This window comes from Alternaria atra (assembly GCF_907166805.1).
Source record: "Alternaria atra isolate CS162 genome assembly, contig: 28, whole genome shotgun sequence".
Lineage (NCBI taxonomy): Eukaryota > Fungi > Ascomycota > Dothideomycetes > Pleosporales > Pleosporaceae > Alternaria > Alternaria atra.
The window spans coordinates 2243619-2262844 of record NW_025091326.1 but is presented as its reverse complement, the minus strand read 5'-3'; the positions used below and the strand labels follow the sequence as shown (position 1 = coordinate 2262844).

The following is a 19226-nucleotide window of genomic DNA, read 5'->3' as shown; positions in this document are numbered from 1 at the left end:
TGACGCGAGGAATAAGGGGCAGAACCCGCGCTACTTTGAAACTGCAGTAGAATTGTAGGCAGTCGCTTAGAGGTAGCTTACTCTATAGAAATATTCTGAAATCTACTTCTTAGAGAAACTACCTAGTATTGTATTCCTACCTTATAGATAGTATTCTTTTCTCGCCCTCGAGTTCCCAAACGTAAGTCGATGTCTTCTCCTTATTCGTAAAAAGATTCCGACGACTAATTCCGATTCTTTTATAAACATTGTCTGATCCGGACTCTGTAATAAGAACAAGAAGAACATCTGGCGTTGCTCTCACCAAGACGATGTCTTCGCGAAGGTGATTATCACTAGTCCGAGCGAGGTTGAAGTCAGCAAAGAACGGGATGCCAAACCCCTGCGCTGTAACCGAGAAGCCGGGCGTTTCTGCCTCACTAGTTGAACCTATATCACGTATTAGATGTCCATCAAAGCAAGTAGCTTCAACCTCCAACACGCCGGCGGACACTTCTCCAGTGGGATCCAGACCGGCTCTCGTGGTTTCCGCTCTGATAATCTTCCAACACTTTGCTTCGTCTGCGTAAGTTTGGCTGTAGAAGTTGGTTGACCAATAGGATATTGGTGCATCCACTGATGCCTATGACCATGATGGAGCACGATACACTGTAGGACGAGTCGCATTAGGAAGATCACTTTTGTCGGCTCGCCATAGAAGGTCGAACTGGAGAGAATTGCGCCACAACCCAGCAAGATATTCATACGGCCAGTCGCGATTGATCTTGGCAAGGCCAGAAAGTGCAGGGAGTCGATCCGACCCAAACGAGAGTGTTTTGGTAGAGTACTCTTCAATCATGTTTCTCTATTCGGTTGCTGCCGAGTCGGTAAGGGAGTAACCATACTTGCCCTTGGTCCAGTGGTCGAGACTATAACCTCCACATTCGCAGACGCTTTCTTCAAGGCACTCCCACACCAGTTCATCCTTCCCAAAGTGTAGGAATCGCGGAGAAAGGAGACGCTCCTGATATACCCAACCCTGAGTAAGAAGTGGAAACGTCTGGTTGACATAAGTCTCGGTGGCTGCCGGCCAGTGTACGGGGCGCTCCTTGACGTACACGGGATAGTCTTTGCCATCGTGACGGAGTATCACTTTAGCATATGTTAAAGTGTTTGACTGGCTTCGAACCCAGAGCCCGCCGTTAGAATCTGGTGAGCTGGTTGCGGCAAGCGTCAAAAAGGCGCTCTGATAAATGCCAGCCATTTCTGCTGACTCCAACTGCCAATCCGCCTTGCTATCTTGAATAATGCAAAGAGAATCAATCCATAAGTAATTCAAGCCTAGTTCACGGGTGACCAAGATGGCCTCTTGGAAGGTTTTTGGCAGCTCGTCCCACGGAATACCGGACTTTCTGGACTTAAGTGTCGCTTGAGTTGTAATGCAGCGCTTCGATTCATTACCCCACTGACAGAGTGACGATGTTAGCACGAAATCTTAGTTAAATTTCAGCTATACACTCACGCAATGACTCAAGCAGGCATATAAGCTTGATTCGTGTTTGGTTTCGCAAAGCCGGACTAATCCGCCAGAGAGATCTAGAATCCGACTTGGGAGTTCGGTTTTTGCCTTTCTTGCACAATGTCTGTGACTCTCTCTGCATTTGGAGAGCCTCTCGATTATCCACTGCATCTTGCTCTCGGGTCGTTCATGTCCTGGTTCGGAGACTATGCGTAAAATATTCAGAAGTAGCGGGTCGCCTTCTCACGTTAACTCAATTGATCGGGTGTATTGGTTCATACAGGGGTGGCAGAATACCTCTCAAGACAAAGAGCTCAAGCTTCATTTCATAGCTACCATCCTCCCAGAAGAGCTCTATTTTGGTCCGATTTCCATTCCCATACCTCCGCACACTTACATAAACCACTCGAACTTGCTGCCTTAGGCGCTCCTCGTGCAGGTAACAAGCGATACTATTACACAATAATCGGCAAAATGGACAGCCTGATTCAGCTGATTCGAGAAGGCTAGCTGGTGCCATCCACAGCGACAGCATCTTGTCGCCGTCATTATTGCACTCGAGGGAGTTACAAACACGGCAACTCATTGGAGAAGGATTTGTCAAATGATATAGTAAATAGCTCTTCGGGAGGGGTAGAGGCCATTTATGAGACCATCATGCACCTTTGGGGGCGGTAAGCCAGACTCGCGCTTTAGAGCACAGCCTTGCTGCACAGCCTTGATACACCACACATAGCGCTAGTCTGGGGGCCAGTCGCAAGCCCAGTAACACCTTCCAGCAGAGTACTGCTAGCCCGGCGCGATCATAGAACGGTAACTGGACCTATGGCTGCATGGGGTCTTAGCAAAGTCCGGCCACTCGCTTGTGATCTACGTTATTCATTTAAGCTAGCGGCCACCGAAGCTGGCCACCCACTGAAGCTGGCCACCCGCCCAGAACTCGGCTACCCATCAAAAATCAACGTAATTAATTCAACCTAGTTACAATTGCCACTCTGTACACAAAGACTAAAGAGTTTAAGCTGCTAATTTAGCTGCTGCTCTCTCTGCTGCTTTTTCTGCAGCGTTACTATTGTTTTATAACTCTAAAAGAGCAGACGCCTTGTCACGGGGTCGGCAGGCAGGGAAGGTAGGTGCACGTGATCAGTATATTCACTACGATATCGCTGATAGTACGGGGTCAGGCTAAGACAAGGACGTAGCTCAAGGAGCGTACGACAGGGCGCGTTCGCGCAGGAATTTCAGCGATCGCGCAGCTGCTCGCTTAGCAGCTTAGCGCGCTCTAATAGGCTATCTAGGTCAGCGCGGTGACAGTACTCCCCTCCTTAGGCGGAGCTCTGACGACGCGATTAACGGGGCTTGTCTGGGTAACGGCAGTGGAAGCTCTTAACAATCTCCTGGGCGTTCTCGACGTAGTCGGCTGGTACTTCAGTAGGCTCGTCGTATCTAACCTACTTTACTATATACTTTAGTTGGGGCCGGCCTCTACGGCCGCAGCGGTCCTAGCGGGAGTCTAGGATGTCCTCGACCTCCCACTCCTTAACTCCCTCGACTTCGACAAGAGGAGGCGGGTCTTGTCGCTGCCTAGGCAGGGGGTTAGTCGCAGCTGGGCGGAGCAGGCTCACGTAGAACACAGGGTGGATCTTTATTAAAGCAGGCAGCTCTAGGCGGTAAGCATACGGGCTGACGACCTTAGTGACCCTGTAGGGTCCTAGGAATTTCTAGTCTAGTTTTTTCTGCAGGTAGGCAGTCTTAATATTCTGGGCGTTAAGCTACACTAAGTCGTTTTCAAAGAACTAGCGGGCAGGTTTGCGTTTCCTGTTGGCGTACTTCTCGTGCTAGGCTTGTGCAACACAGATCTTAGAGCGTAAGTACTTATAGACAGTTTTTATCTTTAGGGCTAGATTTTTAGCGTCTTGCGCTGCTAGCTGTTAGCTTAGATTAACAGGCTTAAATCCTAGGCAGGGGTAGAAGCTGTAGTTCGCGAAGAATAGCGTTGTGCAGGTGCTCTCGTTGTTAGCGTTGTTTACCGCAAATTTAGCTAGCAGTAGCTATCTCGCCTAGTTATCCTGCAGGTACGAGACTTAGCTTCGCAAGTACTGTTCTAGGAAGGAGTTCGCTCTCTCCGTTTGCCTGTTAGTTTCTAGGTAGTACGCAGTAGACAGGATAGACTAGATCCCTAGGCGTTAGGTTAGGTAGCTCTAGAACTTAGATACAAACTGTAGTCCTTAGTCTAATACAATAGTCTTAGGAAGGCCGTGTAGCTTCTAGACGTACTTTGTAAATAGGCGCGATACCTCCTTAGCGTCGCAGGTACCCTAGCAGGCAACAAAGTGCTTTATCTTAGTGAGTCTGTCTACTATAACTAAGATAGCGTCAAATCTACTACTCTTAGGCAGGTGCGTAATAAAGTCTATTAACAGATCTTGCTAGGCTCGGTTAGGTATTAGTAACGGTTTTAGGACTCCTTGTTTTGCTTCTCGTGACGTCGTAATTTGTCTACAAGTGTAACAGTTCTAAACCTATTACTTAACGTAGTCTAGCATTCTAGGCTAGTAGTATTCTTAGAACAGTGCCTTGTAGGTTTAGGATCGGCCTATGTAGCTAGTAACAGGGCTCTCGTAGTACATCTGTAGTAGCTTAGCATGTAGCTTAGGGTTATTAGGCGCGTACAGGCGGTCTCGATAATACAGGTAACCTTTACGCTCTACACACTCAGCGAGTGTAATCCTCTTGTAACGACTCTGTCTAGTACAGAGGGCCTCTAGTATAGAACTTAGTTCTTTGTTATTCTTGTATCCCTTTGTAAACAGATCCTTTATAGTTAACAGTAGTATTAGTGCAGCTCTCCTAGGTAGTAGTATTAGACAGGCGGGTTTAGCGGCTAGTTCTAGCACTACTAGTTCTAGACTTCCTATTGCACGGGCGCGTGTAATAGAGAATAGGCGGACGAAGTAGTTAATAGTAAAGCAGACTTTTTTCTTAGGTTTTAGGGAAGCTAGTAGTGTTAGCGGTACATTAACAAGGCAGGCGTGTCTAGCGGGGTTAGAGGCAGATTAAAGTTCTCCTTCTTTAGCACGACTTAGCTCTAGTGCTACAGGCGTTTATCCCCCTCCTTAGGCAGATCTTCTAACCTCCTAGTTAGCGCGTTAGGCTTCGCACCTAGCTTACTAGGGCAGTATATAATCTAGAAGTTAAAGCGGGATGTAATGGGCTAGAGCCCAGTTGGTAAGTCCTCGATAATACCTTGGTTACGTGCGCGAGGCGCACTGTCCACAGATTCCGGGTGCCCCCCCTGAGCACCCAGATTCTGTGCAAGCGAGCCCGGCGGAAGGTTATCCCGAGCCGCCGCCCCCTGAACGACCTTTAGAACCCTAGCTACCTGTAGTTCTCTTCTCTATTGAATACAACTCTAGTATACCTGTGCGATAGCTCCCTAAGCGTAGCCCCTTACACGGGACAGGAATTTAGACTAGCAGGCTTATCGTTAGTTTAGCAACTTAGTAGTTGTAAAGTACTCTAGGTTATAGTAGTCTGTAATAACCTTAATTAGCGATGCGGTTCCTTCTAGCTTAGGTCTCTATTCCTCGAAGCAGCGTACAATCGCGAGCAGTTCTTTATCGTATATCTTATAATTACACTTAGTTGTTAAGTGTTTCTTAGAGAAGAACGCTACAGGTCGAAGTATCCCATCGTCTCCGTACTAAGATAGCACTCTAGCGGATACATAATTAGATGCGTCCGTCTCTAGGATAATCTCCCTTTCCTAGTCGAACGGGGCTAGGATTAGGGCTTTAGTAAATGCGGTTTTTAGATAGTTAAAGGCCTTCTAGCAGTTACTATTCTAGACAAACTTAATACCCTTTCTTGTAAGAGCGACTAGCAGGGCGATAATCTTTAAGAAGTCTTATATAAACTAACGGTAGAAGTTACTAAGTCTAATAAACGCTTGTACGTTAGTTAGGCAGGACGGGGTTTTCTATTCCTGTATTGTCTCGACCTTCTGTAGGTCTATGCAAATCCCTTCGCGTCTAACAATAACGCCTAGGAAGGTAGTCTCTTCCTTAAAGAATTCGCACTTCTAGATCTTTGCGTACAGTCTAGCTTTTCGCAGCGCGGTTAGTACTAGGCGCAGGTGTTTTTCGTGTTCTCCTCTAGTTCAGCTGTAGATTAGAATGTTGTCTAGGTAGGTAGTGCAGAAAACGTCTAAGTATTCCCTTAAGGTATTGTTAATAAACCTCTAAAAGGTAGCTAGTGCTCTAGATAGGCTAAACAGCATTACTAGACTCTTATACAGGCCGAATCGCGTTTAGAACGCAGTTAAATACTCCTAGCCTTCCTTTATACGTACGTTGTTAAAGGCAGCGATAATATTAACCTTAGAGAAGTAACCTGTTTCACCAGCGAGCGGCCCACCCTACCGAGCGGCCTATGAACACTAGCGAAGCGTACGCGCAGCGACGTAGCTTAGCACCACAACACAATTTTTATACTCTTGCAACAGTATAGTATTATTCAGAAGCGTCGCTATCATTCGCATCCTTAATTTCTACCTTGCACGTACGAGAGTTATGCCCAATCTTGCCACAACGGCCGCAGCGTCGCCCTGCGCGCACCCTCTTCGCCGGCTCCTCACCCTCCTCACGACTGCCACCCTCCTTTTCAGCAATTAAGTCTAATACCTCGCCAACTGTCAGTGTCTCCTCTGCCCGTACGTAGCGTCTCTTGCGACTCTTACGCTTAGTAAGCGTCTCTGTTACGTCTCAAAGGCGCCCCATCTCTGCGCGCATTAACACCATCTTATGAGCTATCTGCTGCGCGCCTTTTGTTAGCTGTCGCACCTGCTCGTCAAGTGAACTTGCTGGAGACCCTCGATAGATTTGCATTTTGTTTCGAATCAGCGTTGATTGCGCCTCCATTTCTTTGGCGTTGCGCGGTGTTTGCGCCTCCCAAGCGGCGTCATCTTGCTGTGGTGGAGTTTGCGTACGCAGCTGCACATCCAGCTTTAATAACACGGCTTGTGGATCATGTGGACACAATCTAGCGCCTCGAAACCCTGCGCAAGCATTCTCTCTTGTAAATGCCTTCTTAAAAGCTACTTTAAAGGCTGGTAAGAAGGTCTGTTTGTTGATGTGGTGGATGCGATCGCGTGCCAAGGCTGAGATCTCATCGCCGTACGCGCGCTTCAACGGCGAGAAGCAGGCAACGTCAAGCGGCTGCAGGAGGTGCGACGAATGTGGAGGCATACAGAGGGCGATAATCTTCTTCTCCTTGCAGCGATCCTGAAAATCTATTGAGCAATGGCTCTCGTGGCCGTTAATAATAAGCAGCCTGTACGCTCCTACAGGCCTCGCATGCGTATCAAAGTGTTCAAGCCAAGCAAGCGCTAGATCGTTGTTTGTCCAGCCTGTTGGGCTTACTTGAATAACCCAGTTGCGTGGGAGGTCCTCAGTGAACCAGTTAGAGATAAGAACCTTGCTGGCAAAGATGAGGAAGGGTGGGATAACGCGCCCTATTGCGCTGACGCCCTGTATCAACGTAGTCTACTCGCGATCACTAGGCTGAAGCTTCTTTGCTTTCCCAGGCTTGTCTATGCCTGTCACTACGAGTTGCGACGATATCTTGCCCATCAGGAAGCCAGACTCGTCAAAGTTGTACATGTCGTTGTCTATAATGCCGTACTTCGCCTTCATGTTCTGAACCAGCATGAACCAGGGCTCAATGATTGCTGGGTCCTCGCAGAGAGCTCGCTGGCGATCGTATGGACGGCTCCAGCGCGTGCGCAGCTCAGGTGTACGCTGGATAAACCTGTCAACCCAGTTCTTGCCAACAGACTTGACGCCGCGATCGCGCAGCAATCTATCAGCCATATCTCGTACGTGTAGCTTCGAGGGCGGTACTCCACGCAGATTCTCATCAAGTATACGTTGTACAATCACCTCCTCTTCTAGCTTCGTCAGGCTCTTTGAGTTTGGCTCGCAGTCGCGTCTAGAGGGCTTCCCGTCGCGTCGCCGTCGTATCGTCGTCTTTGGGACTTTGTAGACTGCCTCCGCACGCCGCAGGCTTGGAATTTGGTTACGTTTAACGTCTAAGAGGGCAAGCTGCACATCAGCTTCAGTATAAGCCTTGAGAGGTTGTGGTTGTTGAGACATTACGTGTTGTTGCTAGGTACGCGTGTTGGTGGGGGAACTGGGCCGCTCGGTGGGGTGGGCCGCTCGCTGGTGAAACAGGTTACTTTATTCCCTTTAAGTTATTTAAGCTCTCCTTTATAAGAAGCAGTAAGTAGCAGTCCTTTACTAAGATGTTATTTAGTCCTTAGTAATTAACACAGAACTAGAGGCCTTTATCTAGCTTCTTAATAAATAGTACAGGTAGTAGCGTAACAGGCCTCTAAGCTACCTGTAAGGAGTTAACTACCCGCTCAATGTTTAATAGACAGATGCCTACAGTAGCCTATCCAGCTCGTACTACTCTTTTAGTAATCGCAGCCTCTCTAGCGTTATAGTAGGCTGTAATAAAGCGTTCTTTTTTAACAGGCGCTGCGTTATCTAGATACGATAGTTCCTGGATCTAGTTTTAGTAGAATCTCTTCGCTACTAAGAAAACTAAGAGATCTAGTGGCTGCAATACATAAGATAAGTAAGCAGGTAGAAACAGAAGCTGAACTTTATTCTGCTTGCAGGTCTACAGGAATTCTAGATCAATGTGGCTGCCGTGGCCGTCTAGAATTAGCATCCTCCAACGATCGTCTAATAGAGCCGTCTTATGCAGAAATATCCGTTGCAGCTATTTAAGGCCTATCGCATTTAATGTCTAGCCGTTCTTAGAGGTTGTATAAAGCCAGTCAGGTATTATCGCAGGAAACCAAGTACTCTGTAGGTTCTTGCCCTTAAATATCACCCCGCAGCGCAGTTTCTTGCCCGTAGCCAACACGCATTCGATTATTAATGCCTACTCGCGATTCTCTAGCGACTGCTTGTAAGCCTTGCTCTTACGGCTATCTGCGAGGACTCTAGTCTTTGCACATACCCCTATAGCCTTGCTAGTCTCGTCCATATTCTACATATCCTTAGTGCGTATACCTAGTCGTACGCGAATCCTCTCAAAGAGCTCAAGAAACGCGCGTATCTGTTCCTGTATTGCGCCCTTAGCCCGCGAGCCTTCTATCTTTCTACTAATAATAGATGCGACGCGTAGGTTACGCTTAAGAAAGAAGGATATCTAACGCTTGCCCACAGGATTGTTGTCACTATTTATCCTTAGGATTTGATTCGCTATTTCTCGCGCGCGCATAAGATAGAGGAAACGCGCGTGCGTCCTCTTTAAGGATCTATTGTACAAGAAATTCCTCTTGTTGTAGAGTTAATCGCTGCTAGTATTCGTGGCTAGATTAACGTGTCTGTGTACCACGTAGTCAGGCCGCAAGCGTGCTTCGAGGGATCTTGTACGCCTTTGCAGCAGCTCGTTAACTAGTAAAAACACCAGAAACAACGTCGCTAATAGCTGCTTAAATTGCTGCTTCACGGGGATCTATTTTGGTTGCGTAGTTATAGAGAAATCACGAGCGTAGAGTGGGTGGCCAAGTTCTGGACGGGTGGCCAGCTTCAGTGGGTGGCCAGCTTCGGTGGCCGCTAGCTTATAAGACATAACGTGGTTCACCACCGAGCGGGCCACCCCACCGAGCGGGCCAGCAACTGCCGCCAAAGCGCCTGCGCAACACTACAACAAACTATTATACTGCAGGCAACAGAGAAGTATTATTCTGAAGCGTCGCTATCTCCTATATCCTCTATTTCTACCTTGCAGGTGCGGGAGCTACCGTGTCCGTGCACACAATGCACGCCGTCAGTCAATGCACGCGCATCACCAAAACGGACTGCACAAAATTGAGGCTGTAGAGCCACACACATAAGTGGTTATTATAAGTCAACTTAACAGAGTACTCTATAGACCTATGCGACAAACTTTCTCACCAATACTTTCTTGGCCGGAGGATTTTGCGGCCGCGAGTGTTGGTTTGGTGTGGCGGTGTTGGGGTACGCGCCGTGCACGAGGCACCACCCACATCATCTCTAGTACTACGTTTCTGCTTCTTCCTTGGTGCTGCTTGTTGTGAAACCTTGCGCTTGCCTGTAGGCGGCTTTTGGATAGTTTTCTGATGGTCGCGAGCTTGCCTTTGGCGCTCTCTCTCTGCCTTGCGTTCAGCAACTTCCTTAGCCTTCTCAGCCTTCAGCCAGTCGTGCTCTTCCTTCTCCCTCGCGCGCGCATCACGCTTCTCCTGCGCAATCTTTTCGTTGTATAGCTTGTTAGCCTTAGCAAGCTCCTTCATGTCAGCCTTTTTCTTCTCCTCTGCCTCTCTCTCCTCCCTTGCAAGCTTCATGCGGGTTTTGGCTTCTCTAAATGACCGAGGAGTCCACATCATTAAAGGACCCCAGTACTCATAGTGTTGCAGCAGGTCAAGAGGCTTGCCCTTTATCTCTCTCCTTTTCTTGACAGTAAGGGCGTCAAGCAAACCCTCATTTTCGCTCTGCAGGAGGGTGTTCTGTATAGCCATATAGTGGAGCGATTGTCGAACGATAGATGCATCCTTCTCTGAGGCACCACCCAACGCACGTTTCATAACCGTGTTTAGTTTTTGCCACGCCTCACCGCCGTATGTAGGAGCTTCCTCTGACGCGTTGCTAGAGGTGTCTGAGTCGTCGTTGGTGAAGCGATCGCGTATGACATCGGGGTTGAAGGGGTGTACACCAGTTGCCTCGAACGAGCTGAAGATGTTCTTTGCGGTAAAGCTGCTCGCCCAAGCGTCCTAGAATAGGCCAAAGAAGTCAGCCTTAGTTACAGGCACTAAGCCTTAATGCTTGTGAAGGCGTGTTGCCAGCTTCTTTGAGTATGCTGTGCTGAGAGGCTTAAACATCACCACATCGAGCGGCTGCAGCGTGTGGGTGCTGTGAGGTGGATAGATACCCAATAGTATCTTATGCCTGTGGCAATACTCTAGAAACTCTTCCGTCAGGTGACTCCCATGGCCATCCACAAGCAACAGGCAGTACTTTCTTCGAGCTTTCGGTGCTGTGAAGCGCTCAAACACCTGCTGAAGCCAGGCAAGACCAAGTCCATCGTTCGACCAGCCACTACCTGATACTCCGAAGAAGGCCATATGTTCTCCTACCTTCACATCCTCCACCCAGGTTGATTGTATGTTGTTAGAGTCTGCCGCATAGATAAGAGCTGGCGGTAACGCTGTACCATCAGCGCAAACACACGCTAACATGGGCTGGTTTGTTCTTGATAAATACTATGCCTTAACGGACGAAGCACCTGTATATACTGCCGCTCTTCTCCTCGATCCGTTGAGACGACTGGCCTACCTCGAAGAGAACTGGCCAACTAAGTAGCATGCCGCTGCAATTGACAGAGCACAGCAGGTATAGGAGAGTGAGTACAAGGACTTCGTCCTTCCGGAGGAGGTCTCTATTCCTGCTGCTCCTGCTGTTGTACAGTCCACGGTAACACCACTTAAGCGGTTAAAGCAACGCACACAGCCGAAAACTACCGTATCTACGGATAGAGATACATTCGATGCTTTTATTAGAGAGGATCTAGTTGACCTTTATGGCAGTATAGCACTAGAATGGTGGTGTCAACCGGAGCGAAGACAGCGATATCCACGACTTCACCGCATGGCTGTGGATATACTTTCGATCCCACCGAAATCCGCAGAGCCAGAGCGTACATTCTTAGGTGCTCGACGAACCACACGTTGGGATAGATCGAGACTAACTTGTGATAACATTGAGCTTATTGAATGCATCGGCAACTAGCTGCGCAACCGCCATATCAGGACTGGGGGTGTAGTTTTGCATGAGGACGCGGTTGATAATATGGATATTGATGTAGCAGTAGTGTAGAGGTTAATCGATTTAATCGCGATTTGTACGGCGATTTGTGTCTTGTAGCTGGACACTAGAAAATGCCAAGGATATCAGGATATCAGAAATGATATACTAGTATACTAGTATAAGGATTTCGGTAATACTAGTATACCAGGATAAGCATTTTGGAACTGATATACTAGTATTACCATGTCTGGTCTCCCCACTCTTGCGACTATATTTCCACCTAGACTCCACGGATCTTTGCCTGGATCGTTCGGCAGCTGTATGTAGTTCGACGAGGATGTCGAGCTTGTCAGGGCGATTGAAGTTTATGTTTCGCTTGTCGTCGTCGGATAACGCTATTGCCGCTCGAGCCCAAAGGTCGTTGCTAGTGCGAGAGCAGTTAGCGGACACTCCGTGACACCTTGGAATAGCGTACTTACGCGCTACCTCGCGATGCAATAAGTTGCGACATCATTAACGAAATTGAGGAGAATAATAAAGCGCATCAATCTCACCGAGGATCTGTTCTCGGTGAGACGTGCAAAGGACAATAAGCAAGGCTGAGAGTGCGGAGTGATTGCCTAGAATGGGCAGTTTGGGAAAGCTATTTGTGGACGACAGACACGATGGAAACTAACAAAATGCAGTCCTTAAGCCACGAGAGAGAGGCTACAAATGGCTAACCTGTTGTAAAAATGGGGAGGAGTTAGATAGAAGGTGTGCGGGGTGCTAGCTATAGGCAGAGCAGCTGAGTAGCTGTTGTGGCTGAGCATTCTATGTGCAGCCCCGCGGCAAGGTTGTGCTTGGTTATGCAAGTGGCATATATGCAAAAACAACCGTATTGAAAGATATTTTTCCAGTGTTGCCACCCCATGCAAGTAGGACGGCCGACCCGCACCTGCCACACCCTTGTGCTAGAGGCGTTGGATTCTTGGGTATTAATCCGAGGAGTGGCTGCAAACTGCTGTGTGGAAAAATGCAGGCGTAGTAGTGCCAAGCCGAGGCATTGCATCCAGGGCGACGGTGTCGTTATCGATAAGGAAGCCCCGGCGCAGGGTCAGAACGGGGCCTAGAAGAGGGAGAGCAGGAACCGGAATAGGACCCATGGCAGTTGCACCAATATTAGACCTCTGCTGTGCGATCCTATCAACATGGTTGCTTGCTAAGTCAATAGGAAAGAGGCTATAAATTGGCAGACAAGCCCTTCATATTAGGCACACTTATATTCGTTAACTTTGCATCCTATCTTTAGGGGTTTTAGTAATACATGTCGATCACAGGCTGTGCCTAGATATGGTCCCATTTTGGCCGGCAGCTTTAGGAGCGCGAGGAGGAGCAGCTACAACACCAAAAGGCTGAGACAAACAGGCTTCGTGAGGAGGCAAGGCAAGCGAAGGCAAGGGAGGTAGAGAGTAGTCGTCAGGCAAGGGCTGCAGCCAGGCTGGTGAAGGAGAAGGAGAAGGCTAAGAAGGTTGCTAAACAGGCCTCTAGGGCAGCTGCTCGCAAGACTGCAAGACGACTCCAGCAAGCTCTTAAAACCTCTCAAAAGGGCAAGAAACGCAGTCCTAAGGCTCCTGTAAATTCTACTGCAAAAAATAGAGCTGTTGTGAGGCGCGTAGGTAGAGGAGAGCCTCAGCGTGCTGCTGCAGGCGCACCAGCTCTCAGGTCACGACGTAGCCGCAACATTACTCCTTCTACACGATATCAATAGCTCTATACATCAATCAAGACCTTCATATATCACCACTAAAAAAAATCGCGATAATAGCTATTTTGTGAGGCTGTTTTGGTGTTCAAGTGGGTCGTTGGGCCGTCGGGGTCGTTAGGCCGTCACGCACGGTATGCAGGGCCTACTGTGTATAAACCTAACAATACGGTTGTTCACCACAAGCAAGATTACCGCGGAAGTGCAGCAATTAGTGTGGCCCCTTCAGCCTAACGCATTGGTGTGCTGCTAGAAAACCTCGATCCGGTCGCACGCGCAGCCACACAGCTCGACGCCAAGTTCAGCTGAACACGTCGAAGCATCGAGATCGCGCCACGTTTTTTCCCCAGCGAATCGTTCGCAATTCACGCAAGCATTATCGCTAATAGTTGGTACTAGCCTTGCGACGCTTGATTATGCGTGGCGATCTTGATAACACCGCTTAAAACCTTTCTACTTCTTGGATCCGCTTCAGTTTGCGACCTGTGTTTTACTGCTCAGTACCACATAGCACCATGTCAACTGCTTACTACCTTTTCAACAACTACAGTTCCTCCTACCTACAAATCGATCCATTAGCACAGGGTTTCAGTCTTAGCGCTGTGCCATCATCAGCCAACCCTGCGTTGCTCTTCACGTTCTTCCCCATCACCAGCACTACTTTTGTCAAAATCTGCACGACCATTACATCCAAGTCTTACTGCCTGGACGTCTGGGGCGACAAGAAGACTGTGCCGCATCTATCCGAAGACGGCAACTCCTCTGGCCAGCAATGGAGCGTGATAAATGCAGGAAATGGATTTATCAAATTCAGCAATCAATACACGGGATCAGGGTGGTACTTGGATGTGTATGCGGATACCAATGGTGCTTTCATGAGTCAGAATAATTATTTGGGGCAGTATTGGAAGCAAGATGCGGTAAGTTGAACAGAACTGTCTTGTTTGGAGTGTAAGGTAACACTCAGCTACAGGTAAATCCTGCAGCGCTATCAACGAGCCTCGTGAGATCAGCTACCTCGAGTCCGACTCCGACGCCAACTATAACAACCGGGATCTCGGAGACTCCAAGCATCGAAAATGCGAGTGGCCTGCCCCCAGGTGCCTCCGACACACCTGCAGTGCTATCTGCAAAATCATCCCGGCTCAGTATAGGTGCCAAAGCGGGCATTGGAGCTGGATGCGCGGCTGTGGCTATCGTTCTTGCAGGCCTGGTGCTCGCTGTCATGTACTGGAGACGCAAGGCTCGACGCAACAATTTGGGAAATTTACCCGTAGGCGTAGCGACGAATGACGATAAGCCCGTGTTTCGTGATCAAGGTGGCTTTCTTGCAGACCCGAAGCATGCTTTTGTGGGGACTGCAGAATTGCCATCGCGGGACTACCCTGCAACTGCGGGTGATGGTCAGATGTGGACGTCAAGCAAGAAAGACGCCTCGAATGTTCCTGCGGGAGGTGCGACAATCAATCATATTACACCTGTAGGCCATACGACGAGCGAGTTACCAGGTTATGATTCGGTGCATGAGATGGCCGGGCAGCATGCATTCAGCCAAGCCGGGAATCGGTAGAACAGCGAAATTTATTCATGAAGCACTTCCCAAAGTATTTGTTGCGAATATGTAACGTGCCCCACTATTGAGATGCGCACACCATCGAAATGCGCACTCTGCCAAGCCCCCACCACTTTCAACTCTCTATTACAATGTCTCAACTACCAAATCTTGAACTGCTTTCTACTGAAGACATAGTCATCCAGGCTATCCAAGCTATGAAATCTAACGCGTCGCTTACCCAGCGACAAGCCGCGCATCGCTACGATATACATGAAAGCACTCTCCGCAATCGACGCGCTGGGAAGGCTTCACGACGCGATACTCAACCCAACCGATCAAAACTCCAGAAACATGAAGAGGAGGCGATTATACAATATATAATAAAGCTTAACGCGCGAGGCTTCCCCCCTACGCTCAACTATGTGCGAGAAATGGCCAACTAACTACTAGCTACACGTAGTAGTGGCTAGGTTAGAGAAAACTAGACCTACAGGCTTATACGCTGGAGACCTAAGATCAAATCTTAGGTAACAAGACAGCGGGATCACCAGAGAGTCCTCTGCAGCGACCCAGCTATTATTAGGCCCTAGTTCAATCTTGTACACAACGTTAAGGCCAAGTATAGGATCTTAGACGAAGACGTCTATATGTCACGGGGTCGGCAGGCAGGGAAGGTAGGTGCACGTGATCAGTATATTCACTACGATATCGCTGATAGTACGGGGTCAGGCTAAGACAAGGACGTAGCTCAAGGAGCGTACGACAGGGCGCGTTCGCGCAGGAATTTCAGCGATCGCGCAGCTGCTCGCTTAGCAGCTTGGCGCGCTCTAATAGGCTATCTAGGTCAGCGCCGTGACACTATAATTTTAATAAGACTAGCTTCCAGATAGGCGTTAGAGGGTCTGTTAAGGTAGTAACAGCCTCTAAGAGACGTCTTAAGCCACTTAGTGTTCAGTCTAGTAATCGTAAGTAGGTAACGCTAATTGCTAGCATTAACGCGATAGGGTAGTCCATCCTACCCTTTTTTATCTTTAAGGCAAAGAACTATAACTAGGCCTAGTATCACAACCCTAAAGATTAGAGGATAGGAGTTAGTAAGAATAGCTAGACAACAAACGAGCTTGGTCTTGCATAGCTGCAGCACTTTATCCAGCATACAGAGGCTCGCACAATAGGTAGTTACGGGCTGCTTATTATTAATAGCTATAAGAGCCACAAGTCGCTCGCCTTCCAGGATCCGTGTGAGGAAAGCAATATTATCACCCTCTGCATGCCTCCACACTTATCGCACATCCTACAGCTACTTAATGTAGGTTGTTTTGCCCCGCTAAAGCAGGCGTACAAGAAGGAAGTCAGGGGCTTAGTGTCAGGCACCAGGTTACTCCGGGCCCGTTCGGGCCGGTATGCCAAGCAATCGCAGTATATTAGCCTACCTTACCGCTGTTGTGGCTCGACAGCGGTTCGTCTCTAGTCTTACAAGGCAATATACCTCTACTTCCACTATCGCGGTGCATCTCGTATCTATAAAGACTCTATTGCTTGACACTTAGCAGACAGCCACATCTACCACATCGACAAGAAAGCCTTCCTAGCTGCCTTCAAGCCAATATTTAACAAGGCGTTCTCAAATAACAATATCTTATCAAGCTTTCGAGCAACTAGCCTAGTCCCACATAACCCAGATGTAGTGTTATCTAGGCTTAAAGTACAGCCTCGTACGCTAACACCACCTGCACTAGGGCCTACCCCTTAGGAACCTAAAACACTAAGCAACGCCTAGGAGATAGAGGCTCAAACAACGCTAATTGTCAAGAGGATAACAGATCACAAGGAATTATCACCTAATTCTATCATTAAGATAGTGTTGCAGGTCAAAAAGGGATCAACTTTAAAGGTGCACTCACACACGTTGCTTAAGGCTAGAATAGCTAACCTTGACGAGGCAAACCAGGCAGCATCTAAACGTAAAAAGCGCAAGAAAAAGCGAATCTAGAAGGGAGTGACCCTATCGCAGGCAGAGGCAGAGGATATAGTTAAGCAAAGGGATGTTAAGATCCAGTTAGAGGTGGAGAGGCGTTAGGAGAGGGTGCGCGCAGGTAGTAGTGCAGGAGGTATCCGACGCTGCAAGAACTGCAGCGAGGCAGGACATAATAAGCGCACATGCAAGAAATATGCAGCAGAAGTAGAGGATTAATTCTAGCTATTAAACGCGTAGATAGCTTGTTGTAGTGTTAAGTTATTCGCATGCGAACATGGATTGCTGTATTTCGTGCGCATTTCGATGGTATGCGCATCTCGATAGTGGGGCACGTTATTCTAATAGATAAAAGGAATAACCTGTTTCACCAGCGAGCGGCCTACCCCAGCGAGCGGCCTACAAACACCAGCAAAGCGTTCGCGCAGCAACGTAGCTTAGCACCACAACACAATTTTTATACTCTTGCAACAGTATAGTATTATTCAGAAGCGTCGCTATCATTCGCATCCTCAATTTCTACCTTGCACGTACGAGAGTTATGCCCAATCTTGCCGCAACGGCCGCAGCGTCGCCCTGCGCGCACCCTCTTCGCTGGCTCCTTACCCTCCTTACGACTGCTACCCTCCTTTTTAGCAATTAAGTCTAATACCTCGCTAACTGTTAGTGTCTCCTCTGCCCGTACGTAGCGTCTCTTGCGACTCTTACGCTTAGTAAGCGTCTCTGTTACGTCTCAAAGGCGCCCCATCTCTGCGCGCATTAACACCATCTCATAAGCTATCTGCTGCGCGCCTTTTGTTAGCTATCGCACCTGCTCGTCAAGTGAACTTGCTGGAGACCCTCGATGGATTTGCATTTTATTTCGAATTAGCGTTGATTGCGCCTCCATTTCTTTGGCGTTGCGCGGTGTTTTCGCCTCCTAAGCGGCGTCATCTTGCTGTGGTGGAGTTTGCGTACGCAGCTGCACATCCAGCTTTGATAACACGGCTTGTAGATCATGTGGACACAATCCAGCGCCTCGAAACCCTGCGCAAGCATTCTCTCTTGTAAATGCCTTCTTAAAAGCTACTTTAAAGGCTGGTAAGAAGGTCTGTTTGTTAATGTGGTAGATGCGATCGCGTGCTAAGGCTGAGATCTCATCGCCGTACGCGCGCTTTAACGGCGAGAAGCAGGCAATGTTAAGCGGCTGCAGGAGGTGCGACGAATGTGGAGGCATACAGAGGGCGATAATCTTTTTCTCCTTGCAGCGATCCTGAAAATCTATTAAGCAATAGCTCTCGTGGCCGTCAATAATAAGCAGCCTGTACGCTCCTACAGGCCTCGCATGCGTTTTAAAGTGTTTAAGCCAAGCAAGCGCTAGATCGTTGTTTGTCCAGCCTGTTAGGCTTACTTAAATAACCTAGTTGCGTAGGAGGTCCTTAGTGAACTAGTTAGAGATAAGAACCTTGCTAGCAAAGATGAGGAAGGGTAGGATAACGCGCCCTATTGCGCTGACTCCCTGTATCAACGTAGTCTACTCGCAATCACTAGGCTAAAGCTTCTTTGCTTTCCCAGGCTTGTCTATGCCTGTTACTACGAGTTGCGACGATATCTTGCCCATCAGGAAGCCAGACTCGTCAAAGTTGTACATGTCGTTGTCTATAATGCCGTACTTCGCCTTCATGTTCTGAACCAGCATGAACCAGGGCTCAATGATTGCTGGGTCCTCGCAGAGAGCTCGCTGGCGATCGTATGGACGGCTCCAGCGCGTGCGCAGCTCAGGTGTACGCTGGATAAACCTGTCAACCCAGTTCTTGCCAACAGACTTGACGCCGCGATCGCGCAGCAATCTATCAGCCATATCTCGTACGTGTAGCTTCGAGGGCGGTACTCCACGCAGATTCTCATCAAGTATACGTTGTACAATCACCTCCTCTTCTAGCTTCGTCAGGCTCTTTGAGTTTGGCTCGCAGTCGCGTCTAGAGGGCTTCCCGTCGCGTCGCCGTCGTATCGTCGTCTTTGGGACTTTGTAGACTGCCTCCGCACGCCGCAGGCTTGGAATTTGGTTACGTTTAACGTCTAAGAGGGCAAGCTGCACATCAGCTTCAGTATAAGCCTTGAGAGGTTGTGGTTGTTGAGACATTACGTGTTGTTGCTAGGTACGCGTGTTGGTAGGGGAACTAGGCCGCTTGGTAGGGTAGGCCGCTCGCTGGTGAAACAGGTTACTCACTGTGTGGACAAAGCAGGATGTAAATGCGGAGTTCAGCGCGGAACTACCGGAAATGCGGAACCGGATGCGGAACTGAACACACGAGACTTTTCCTAATGTCAGCTAGCGCAGTACATGCCTTCTCTCTAGTGTCTTAACAAAACACATAGTGGCTAACTAGCGTCACCAACATGCTGCAGCTCAGCCGTTCAGCACAAGAACATTGTTCCACTAGTCACTAGCCGTTACACCTGGCTTTAAATAGGAGGATAGGGACGGCAGTCGTAGTCCTCTAGGATGCAGCTGAGGTTAGTCGCCTGTTGCATCGCAGATCCCCGCCAGTAGTGAGCCTTGAGTGTAGCAATGTATGACCACAGACGAGGTTTCCGAACATGTCGCACCGGCACCTTTATAGTCACTGACCTAC

At 48.7% G+C, this 19226-nt stretch overlaps 2 protein-coding genes across 2 annotated transcripts; one reads left to right on the top strand and one right to left on the bottom strand.

Moving 5' to 3' along the window:
• Window positions 1-844: 844 nt before the first annotated feature.
• ALTATR162_LOCUS7815 (uncharacterized protein) lies at window positions 845-11848 on the bottom strand (the record flags this gene model as incomplete). The annotated part of the gene is made up of 3 exons (XM_043315444.1): window positions 845-1387; window positions 11629-11761; window positions 11817-11848. 3 exons carry the CDS (start codon window positions 11846-11848, stop codon window positions 845-847), a joined length of 708 nt encoding a protein of 235 aa, XP_043171379.1.
• Window positions 11849-13596: 1748 nt separating this feature from the next.
• On the top strand, window positions 13597-14651 carry ALTATR162_LOCUS7814 (uncharacterized protein; the record flags this gene model as incomplete). Its single annotated transcript, XM_043315443.1, has 2 exons — window positions 13597-14001; window positions 14055-14651. 2 exons carry the CDS (start codon window positions 13597-13599, stop codon window positions 14649-14651), a joined length of 1002 nt encoding a protein of 333 aa, XP_043171378.1.
• Between the last annotated feature and the right edge of the window lie 4575 nt (window positions 14652-19226).